This window comes from Trifolium pratense, linkage group LG2, assembly GCF_020283565.1.
Source record: "Trifolium pratense cultivar HEN17-A07 linkage group LG2, ARS_RC_1.1, whole genome shotgun sequence".
NCBI lineage: Eukaryota > Viridiplantae > Streptophyta > Magnoliopsida > Fabales > Fabaceae > Trifolium > Trifolium pratense.
Window position 1 is genome coordinate 41,783,233 of NC_060060.1, and position 11,336 is coordinate 41,794,568.

Sequence of the window (11,336 nt, forward strand, 5' to 3'; positions counted from 1 at the left end):
GGAGATTTAGAGTATATTAAGAAGTCTGAAGAGAATTCATTTATTGTGATGACAATGCTCATCCGCTATTGGTTTGAAAAGGGTATTCAGACAACACAAATTTTCCAGAAGTATAAAATTTGGTTTTTTTTTTTTTTTTTTATATATATACTTCCAATATGATGTTAGGAATGGAGAAAGTAACTTCCTTAATTTACTAGTCCAATTGATTTGATCATGGTCTATTATAAAACATAACTAGAGCAAAGCCAAAAAGCCAACAATGTTATATTGACAAAAAAAAAAAAAAACCGACGTTGTGCTTAATATAATGACAAACAGTTGATAAGTTGCACTGTTAAGTTTTTTAAAATAACATAAAGCCTACAATTAATATGCATAAATTTATGAGACACAATATTATTATACATATTTTTTTTCCCTTCTTTTGCATTGCTTTTTATTTCCGCATAATATTTTTGAGAATACACATTGTACTGATGTGTGGATCAGGAAAGAAGACTCCAGTGATGAAGGTTTTGGAAGGGTGGAGGAAGCTTCAATGCACGAAGAAAGTTGATCTTTGACATGGCGAAAGTACTTGCAACAAATGTTAGCATTCAAATAAATTAATTGATATGGTTCGGTGGTAAATATAATAAAAAGTGTAACTAAAAAGTCATGAGTTTCAATCCTACTGAGGAATTTTGTACCCGTGAGCTTAGCTCAGTTGGTAGAGACATCGCACTATATGTGCAGTAGCTCGGATTCGAATCCGAGACACTCCACTTATTCACTTTTAAGGTAGATTTTGTTAGAAATAATATAAAACCATTGATATGGCTCTATCCTAACACCTTAAGGTTTTGGGATAATCGGTCATTTGAACATGGTATCAGAGCCTCTATGACTAAGTGGTCTAGAGTTCGATCCCCGCTCCCCTCACTTTCTAATTAAAAAGTGGAATTTAAGCATATGGTAGGTGGGCCTATGCATTATCCACGCTTCAAGCCCAAGTAGGCTCTTGCGTGAGGGGGCGTGTTAGAAATAATATAAAACCATTGATATGGCTCTATCCTAACACCTTAAGGTTTTGGGATAATCGGTCATTTGACAGATTTTCTAGCCACCAGACTACTTGACAAAAAAAATATGTTAGCTTTCAAACATTCAAGTCGGTATACTACTAAAGTTTGAGAAAATGTAAGTAGAGAATGAACCGTATATTAAAAGTGACACAAGGTCACACTTATATAGACAGAATCATCCTAACCGTCTTTGTTTGATCCAACGCAAAATGCGGGGAATGGTTTAGAGTTGATCAAATGATGATATCCTCAACGTATGTGGCATGATCCAATGAGGCGAAGTGCATGGAATATTCCCTAGCTTATATTGTGTTGAGCGAGCGTTGAGAGAATTGAGCCCTAATAGATTGGGCTAGTGATATGGGCCGCAACCCAGTCCGAAAAGCACATCTTTTGTAAAGAAAAAGAAACATAGATTTGTATTTAACTATTTTGGTGTGAGAACGTTATATATTATTTTCATTATTATTTTCAATTAATTATCGCGTGTATTAGAGAATAACATTAGCTCATGATCTAGACCAAATGGACTATTCCTAATTACTCGATCCGTCCCAAAATATAAGAACTTATTGACCACTGTACATATGTCAATACATAATTTTGATTACAAATATTTTTAATTATATATTAGTAAAGATAATAGAAATTTGATATTTTGAAAATATTCATTGAAACAAATCAAACAAGTTTTTATGATACTAATACTTACATTTATATACTTTTAGAAAAATACATTCAAAACAAGATATATGAATAGTGTATTTAGTCAAAATAGATCTTATAAAATGGGACAGAGAGAGTATTTTATATATTTTTGTGTAACTAATAAATAATATGAAGAATTAATTGATTTTTTTATAGGAGGCCGGACTTTATTAACTTAAAAGTTGGGAATTAGAATATTCAACATCAAATATTAAAAGAAAATATAAATACGAAAAAAGCCTATGTCCTGAGATGTTACTTGGTTGAAGACTTATTCTACAACCTCGAGAAACTCAGTTCGAGATCCAACAAAAAAAATATAAATAGGGAGAAACATAAACAACCATAGAAATATCTAAAAGAGAGAATGAGTACACTAAGCAAGGATATGAACACATTTATTTGTCTCTCTAGTCTAGATGATAGATGCAAATTGAAGTAGCCCCAATATTGGGTATAAGAAGAACAAGAGCAGGACCAAACGGTGCTTACAATGTGGTGCCACTTGATGCGGTCTTGGGCTGCTAGTACCACATAGTAGCAGTGAAGGTGCACATGTTCCTGCAAAATTTATTAGCCTCACTAATGGACAACTTATGCCGCTCCATTCACTTCCTGCACCACATGTTCCTACTCTTACCCCAATGGCAAAACCTTTCATAAATTAACCTCCAAACTTAATTAAATTTCATAAATCTGACACTAATCACTTATGCCTCAATATTTAAATCAATATTCTCTGTTTAATATTATTATTATTAAACAGAGAATGAAGGCCTAGGAGCAATTCAACCTTCCTTTTACTAGTAAAAGATTAGTACACTATTGAAGGAGAAAAGAATGGTTTTTTAATTTTTTTTTGGAGCAATTAGCAAAATGGCATTTTCCTTCCAATATACAAAGTTACAAACATCTCGATATAATGAATGCATTGCTGGATCTTACTAAGGTTCATGGGTTCCCACATAATATCTTCTTTCTATGTGAAAAACCCAACATTTTCTTTGTACATACGCCGTACGAATCTTAATTTTGTGAAAGATTCGCCGAGATTATGGTTTTCTGTTTAGTTTTTGTTCCAACTCAAATAATGAAAGCAGCCTTGGTTACTAAATAATGTGGGAGGATATTTTTATATGTACAGGAAGAACAATATGTTAGTCGAGGGTTTTTTTTTACATAAATAAGTTTACATGGTAATACATGTGGGAATATCAATATAAAGATGTGGAAACTAGTTATAAATGTGATCACTTTTGTTAAGAAATGGACAACCTTATTAGCTTTAAGAGCATGTAGTGTATGGTGATGAATTCGTTCATCCTGACAATGTGGTATCTGTTTATCTCGCTCGGTCCGATTACCCCTTCTTTTAGCATTTTTATTTCGACTTTCGGTCTATACTCTATAGCACTATTTACTTTTGACTTTGTATGATCCTTACAAATGTTTCTATTAATTAAACCGTGAGTGTTGTGTAAAAACTATTCTTAACATTTATTCTAAAACAATATGCAACTTTTCTCATAATTTTATTGTCAATTTGGATTGATGGTAAATTTTAACATTATAACATTATAACATGGTGGACCAGTCATGAATAACATTATAACGAATACGAATTTTATAAAATCCACAGTTGGATTGAAAATTTATATCACATAGATCATCCATAGAAAAATTTAGAAAAATTGAAAATCATTTGATATGTTATTGAGACACATCAAGATTAACGGTTTATTAAATAACGTAAATCTTGATGTGTCTCAATAACATATCAAATAATTTAAAAAAAAAATTAAAAAATTTATGGATGATCTATACGATATAAACTTTCAATCCAACAGTGAATTTCGTAAAATTGATATTCGGTAATCACTTGTCCATGGTGAACGTAGCATTAGCCTTGGATTGATTTATTTGAATTTATTCATTGGTATAAGTTTTGTGACACTATTTAGAAGAATTTATGAAAACAACTTATAACGATAATATTCCTTTAGAAAAACTTATTACAATATTCATAATTTTTTTTTCATAAGTTTTGCAAATATAGCTTATAAAACGATTTGTAATAAAAATAATTTTTGTAAATTTATACATAAGCACTTATCACAATAAAGGCTTATGATATAAGCTGTAAATAAACTGTATATCGAAACTAACATTAATCCTTAAGCATGGTCCAAATCCTAAAGAAAAACCAAATTCTATTAGGAACTTTTTCAAAGAAACAGTAGGGTTTTTTTTATAAAAGAAAGAAAACATTCTTTTTTTTTTGTCTGAAATTTTTAAAACCATGTGTAGATTCTTTTAGGAATATAAGCAAGAAAATACACAATTCCCTCATCCTAATTGATATCATTAAAATATACTCTCGCCGTCCCAGTGTATATAAGACTTTTTTGCAAAAAAAATTTGTTCCATTTTATAAAAATCTTTTCAAAATAAGCTATTGAGGTTGGTCTAATGGTGTTGGCTTGGATATCCTTGGAGTATACTCCTCTCAAGGTCTTAGGTTTGATTCTCCCTAGTGCCAATTTCGGTGGGCTAAGTCCATAAAGAAAAAAAAAAACTTTGGCTTTAAATAGGACCCCCCGCAAATGAGTGGTGGGATTGATCCCCTTGAATTAGTTGGTCCTAGGATCGGATATCAAGTTTAAAAAAAAAAAAAAACTTTTCAAAATTCAAGGTACTTATTAAATTTGAGAGTGAAAGAGTATTAGAACATCTCCAATGATACTACCTATTGAGTACTACCATTGGAGCAATACTGATTTAGTACCTAATAGGTACGGCTTCTCAAATATGACACATTATCTCCTCATTATAATATATTTTTGTGGTACATATTTATAAAGATGTAAAATTATTGTTGAAATATAGAGTTATTATGGGACAAATTTAGAACTTTTAAGAAGTGCTGGTTGAAGGGATTAAATACTTATTAGATATTATTATTAAAAAATAATAAATGAATAATGTATAAAGATGAGACCCAATTAAATACTCAAACTTGGAGAGTTCCATCGTGGATACTATTAATATTTGTTTGATTAGAGACAGAATGATAATGCAATGAATGATAACTTGAAACAAAGCAATTCTGCTCTTCTTGGTCACAACGCTTATTGACTTCCATTATATTCAAAAGAAACATATAAGTGCGGTTGATCTTCATTCAAAAGAAGGACAAGTACCAAAGCTTCTTCTTCTTTTTCTTCTTCTGTATTTTTGTGGCTCAAGGCATAGAAGACGATGATCATTGACTTGTGCTCTGTTTGGTGTATATACTCACACTATGTCTAATGTCTATTATACCAACGGCAATACTATACCTTGAATTTAAAATGTTTATTTAGAATATCGATAATTAAAAACAAAGGAACGTGAGTACTAGTATGATACAGCAATTTGTCAGTGACTAACAGGTTTAGATATACGGTCATGTCGTATTCTTAGAAAATTAGTCCAGCTAGAGCTAGTAGTGTTTGTTTCTAATTTTTGTCATATATGTGCTGCTAGTGTCTTTATAGAATCACAAGATCCTTCCAATTTTTTATCATTTTTAATTTGATGTTACTAATATTTTAAAAATATAAATACAATAATGTGATATTTGATTGACTCAACTATTTAATATAGATTTGAAACTTTTTTTTTACAAAAAGATTCGAAAACTATTTAAAACAGTAATAATAGAGAGAGAAAAATAGAGAGAATTTCAACTCATCTTTAGAATATCGGTTAATTTTTACTGTATTAAGTATGCATTATGTGGAATGTTAGGTGTTAGTGGACGATAACATTACACAATTTAGGTGACACGTAATCAACGACTAATTTAAAATAGCGACTAAAAACGACTAATTCATAAGAAAAATTGATAAAGACAAAAACTAATTTAACTGCAAGTTACAATATCTCTCCATTTTTTATCATTTTCATTTTTATCATTACTAATATTTGATGGTCCAACTATTTAATATATATTTAAAACTAATTCAAAACTATACTAGTAATAAGAGGTTCATCAGTTGTTGGACAAGATCAAGTTTTTTCCTATAAGTGGTTGAAGATGACGAGTGTTACTTTAGTTTCAAACTACAATAGTTGGTGGTCTAGTCATTTACTGTGTTTGGGCCTTGTATGATTGTTTGTAGTTTTTTGTGACTTTTTGTAAGCTCTGGTAATTTATCTTGACACATCTTGTGCTGAGGAGGCTTTTTTGTTAATATATACTCCCTCCATCCCAAAATATAAGCAAAAATTAGTCAACAAAAATGAATATATTTGGTCCAAATCTTTAACCAAATACAACACATCATGTTTTTTTGACTCATTTTTTATTATATTTTGGGACGGAGGGAGTATTATTTTGGCTCGTTAAAAAAAAAAAGAAAAAATGAGAGGATATTGATTCTCATTTATCTACCATCAATTTTTATGAGAATAGAAGCATAAATGAAATATTAGTAGTACTAGATACTGGATTTGGATTCTTTAAATTTGTTTTCCCTAAATTCACCTACATTCAACTAAAAATAAACTAAGAGATATAAAATATTTCATATCTAGGTGCATTATGTATGTTATAAAGACCTAAATACCCTAGAGTTTTTGCCTAAATATATGAAATTTAAAAAACTGTAACATTAGAGAATCCAAATCTATAGATATACTAGATACATTCATTAAAATGAATATTCTTGAAGCCATTGAAGCTTGCTTTGATCAAGGCATTACCCTTGAAGATCATAAATATATACAGTACTCCTGGTCTAGTCCTTCACAATATCCACCATTGAAGCTTGATGATTAAGTCATAACTGTAATTAATTATTGTCTATTCATCCCTGATTTCTCTATTTTTCATTCTCATTTGTGTGTGCGTTTTTTTCTTTTGAATTTGTTGTCATCTTTCTCTTATTCCTAATGGTTAGTTCTACACATTTCAAAAAAAATAAAATAAAATTGTTAGTTCTACTAATATTTGTTTATGCCTAAATTAAGTAGTACGATAGTATTGATTTGTAATTTAGGTCGTTCTGTTCTATTTACTTTTTTTTCTATTTATTTCTTTTATCATGTAGTTTAGTAGCCAGACTCTCACATATATTTAAATGCAGCGAAAATATAAAATTTGGGGTTCGAACTCTAACCACTCAAATAATGTCATCGATAACTACCATTTTAGCTACACTTATCTTTCAAAAAATATGAATAACATAAATGAAATACTTTTTTTTATTATATATAAGAATAATTTAAGTTAACAAAAATTAATCATATAATTTAAAAATTGAATTAGAAGTATCGATTTATCTTTACTCAACTTTGTCTTATAACCAGAAGAAGTATTATTTTTACCTAATCTTTTTTTTTCGGCTTTTCACCACAGTTGAATCTGGTTCGGGGGTCAGTTCTGACATCAAGTGGTTCCAGCCATTTTTACCTAATCTTTTTTGTTTATACTAAAGCCTTTGCCTAATCACTTTCCATTAAGGAAAGTACTATAGACTGTAACGGGTATTGTCCTCCAGCCATTAGGTGCTTTTAAAGGTTTAAACTTTAAAATTTAAATACTCCCAAAAACTTAAAAAAGGACATACATGCACGGTTACATATATATAGCATGAGTCACACCGTTAACGGTTGTTATTTAAATGGACATTGAATTTTAACTTAATTAATTAACTAATGCGTTATTAAAACTAGTAATGCTTCGACTTTAGTTACTTTGATATTTTCAGTCAAAGGAGGTCCTATCCCATTCCACGTATCTCACCACACGTGACTGGATTGCGTGCGTCCTTCCCACGTGTCCCTTTTTTATTTGCCCCTACATGCGGATCCCACTCTCCGACCACATGCCTGTATCACTAATTTATTTTTTAAATTTTCCTTTTAAGAAAATTCTATGATAAATTGTTTTGTTTTGTACGTATCAAATTTTAGATAAATGAAATTTGGATCTCTAAAATAAATAATTTATAAATTGAAAAAATAAAAAATTAAGAGATGTTATTTTAACAATTTTATTTTGGTTTAAAATAAAATATTCATTCATTCAAATTTAAAAAGTACATCAAATACAAGCAAAATTTCAATATCGCTAAAAAATGAAAGAATGAATTTGTGAACAAACTCACAATATTCAAGTTAATAGTATCAAATGGTATACTCAAACCTACAAATAATGTGATAGAATAAAAGTAACTGAAGTAATATTGTCCCTGGATGTGCATCGTTATGAGCTTGTCATTGTTTAAATCAGTAGTTGATCATTCAATCTGAACCAAATGAACATCACACCAGGACTAAAATCCAAACGAACACCGCACAAAGACGGGACACACCGAGATGAAGAAATTACAAAATAAAACAATAAAATATTAATTTATGTGAGAACCACTTATTTAGATTAAAATCGAGGTAAAAAAAATGCATAGAGGATAATTCAGATCAAAGAACAACCAAAACCACCCCTTTTGAAGCAAGAAGAAGAAAACTCTTAGTAAAAAATTGGGTCCGACTCTATTTTGAAGCGGGAAGAATAAAAAGTTTTTATTTTAACAAAGTTATTATTTATTATAGTGCATTTATAATATTTATATTTAATTTGTTAATCAATAACAAAATTTACTTATTTTACATTTAAAAGCAAATTATTCAATTTAGAGATGTTAAATCATGAGTTTTTTTTACCAATTTTTTATTTATTTGCAATTGGAGTGAGTAAACACTTTTCAATTAGCATGATTTAGATATTTTTTACCAACATTTTTTATCAAGGGTATCACACTATCACTATCCACTTAGATATTCTTTTTTTCTTATGTTGTTGTTGGTTACAATTTTGTTTTGCATTTTTGGTTTGTGGTTTGTTTGGGTTGGTTTTATTGTTTTTTAGATTTCTTACTTGTTAATTTCTTTGAAGTAGTTTATTGATTAGAAATTTTATTTTTTAAAGTGCATATATTCACACCTAATACATAACATACTTCAAATATAACAAAATGAGGCTACAGTTTTCTAAATAAAAATCAACCTAAGACAAAATTTCTTACACTGATTCAATTTTACTTTCTTTCTTTCTAATTTCCAAAATTTTAACAACTTATACCGACCGTGGTATTATCGATTATGATTAAAAAAAAGTCAGTTTGTCCAACCTCTATTCTCTTGTACTACTAGTACTCCAGTACTAATTAAAAATATTAATCTCAGTAATAATTTATTAAACCGTATTCCGTGATTGGTCAGAATTGGTCAGTTCTATGTATAAAAACACTATAACACCACACACCACACACCACACACCACTACTCCTTGTTCTTATCTCATTCATTACAGTCATCTTCATTCTCACTCACATCACCCATTTCATATTTACCCATTTGAGTTAGTGTACACTACACTCTCTGTGATTTTACTGAAATTATCCGTATTGCCGTTATTTTTTTACCATATTTCATTTCATAATCCATTCAAAGAAACAAAAGTACGGTGATTTTTCCAGTGCCAGTAAGACCACAGCACATCACATCACCCCACAACTTCATAGTTTTTTTCATTTTCGGAAAAAGACACATTTTCACTATTAAACACACTGTTTAATTTATTACTATTATTATTATTATTATTATTATTATTTTCAAATATTTGTTCATCTATGTATGAAGTTTCGCTAAGCTTTTAATTTGCCCCCACACAGTTCACAAGTCTCACTCACTTTTATTCGTACATTCTGTCCCCTCTCTGCTACTCACACCACCTCTTCACTCTCATCCACACCCACTCACCCACCCAACTTATATTTGCTTCCTCTATTCCACATTTTTCTCTCTTTCTCTTTCTTTTTATTTTCTATCCACTTTTCTTTCTTTCAGGATTTCTCATTTCTATAGTTATTGTTTCTCTCTCACTCAAAAATGACTAAGAAACACACTCACCGACTCAACCTTACCAAAGAAAACACTCCAAAAGAACCATTTCCGAAAATAGTTAGAATAACCGTCACAGACAAAGACGCTACAGATTGTTCCAGCGACGAAGAAGAACGTTTCAAGCCTAACCGACTTAAGAAGTTTGTTAACGAGATTATTATAGAGCCATGCGTCAGTGAGAATAATAGCCGCCGGAGCAGTGGTGGTGGAGGTGTTTCGAGGAAGAGAAACAGGACAAACGGTGGAGGAGGAAAAGCAAGAGCTCCGGTGAGTCGACAGGTTTACACCGGGAAGAAATACAGAGGAGTTAGACAACGGCCGTGGGGAAAATGGGCGGCGGAGATAAGAGACCCGTCGCGTGGAGTGCGCGTGTGGCTTGGTACGTTTGAAACTGCTGAAGAAGCTGCTATTGTGTACGATAACGCGGCTATTAAGTTGCGTGGACCAGACGCGCTAACTAATTTTATAACTCCACCATCCACTTGTCAGTTATCATCACCGGATAATGAACAACCTCCTCAGCTGTTACCGTTACCGGTAACAAACTCCGGTTACATTTCCGGCGAAGAAGAATCCCAATCACAATCACAGTCACAGTCACAATCTCAATCACATAACAACAATAAGAGTTTGTTTTCTCCTAAATCAGTTCTTCATCCTTGTTCATCTTCAGAAGAAGTAGCTGAATCTGAGTCACTATTTTCAATTCCAAGTGATATATTATTCGATTTTCAGGATTCTTCACCGGCAAATGATGCATTTAACAGCTTCAACACTTTGCCGGAGAATATCTTCTACGCCGATATGGATTGTTCGGAGTATTTCGATTTCGGGTTGGAAAGTTTGCATACACATAAGGATGGTGACTTTTTTCAAGATATTGATGATTTGTTTGGTTCAGATGCTCTTCTTGCTCTTTAATTATATGGATTAATTAGTTATAATTACTATGATTAACTATAAGTATTAGGATTCTCGTTCTTGTGTTGCCTTCTTAAGAGGCAAAAATTTTGTATCGGCGAGAAATAACTATTGTATTAAGTATATTTATTAGTACTAATTAATCTTTATTATTTTCATTGTTAGTGTGGTATTTGTTGATGTAATAGTGAGTGAGCAGTAGTAGTACATTAGTACTAGAAACGATTGTTCAGTTATTTGAAGGATTGAACGATTGTAAGAGTTTTGCTTAATGTTTAATTAATTAATTAATTGTTATTTTTTCCGTCCCAAATCTTTAGTCTTTTTAGTTTTTTTAATTTTGTTTCAAAATTTTAGTCCTTTTAAAAAATTAATGCACATTTAGTGATACTTTATCATTTGTAAAAACATTAATTAAATATATTTTCTCTTAACAAAATAAAGGTAAAAATGACTTTACTTATCGTTTCTTAATTTTCGTGCAAAACTCCAAAAAGACTAAAGTTTTGAGACGGAGGGAGTATAATTATAATAAGGGTCATGCTAACCGGTGCCCCGGGGCACTAGTTAAGGATACCAAAAGAAGTAATTTTTGCATTGAAAAGAGCATTTTTTATACTTATAAAAAGTAGATTACACAATTTCCAATACATTCATACCTTATTTAGCTCCTTAACCAGTGCCCTAGGGG

General features: G+C 30.8%; 1 protein-coding gene across 1 annotated transcript; it reads left to right on the forward strand.

Moving 5' to 3' along the window:
* Positions 1–9,132: 9,132 nt before the first annotated feature.
* On the forward strand, positions 9,133–10,958 carry LOC123908429 (ethylene-responsive transcription factor CRF2-like). The gene has a single exon (XM_045959059.1). The coding sequence runs from the start codon at positions 9,710–9,712 to the stop codon at positions 10,643–10,645; it is 936 nt and encodes a 311-aa protein (XP_045815015.1). The 5' UTR covers positions 9,133–9,709; the 3' UTR covers positions 10,646–10,958.
* The last annotated feature ends 378 nt before the right edge of the window (positions 10,959–11,336 follow it).

Coding starts and splice junctions, on each gene's coding strand:
- LOC123908429 (XM_045959059.1), top strand. CDS start 9,710: ATGACTAAGAAACACACTCACCGACTCAACCTTACCAAAGAAAACACT.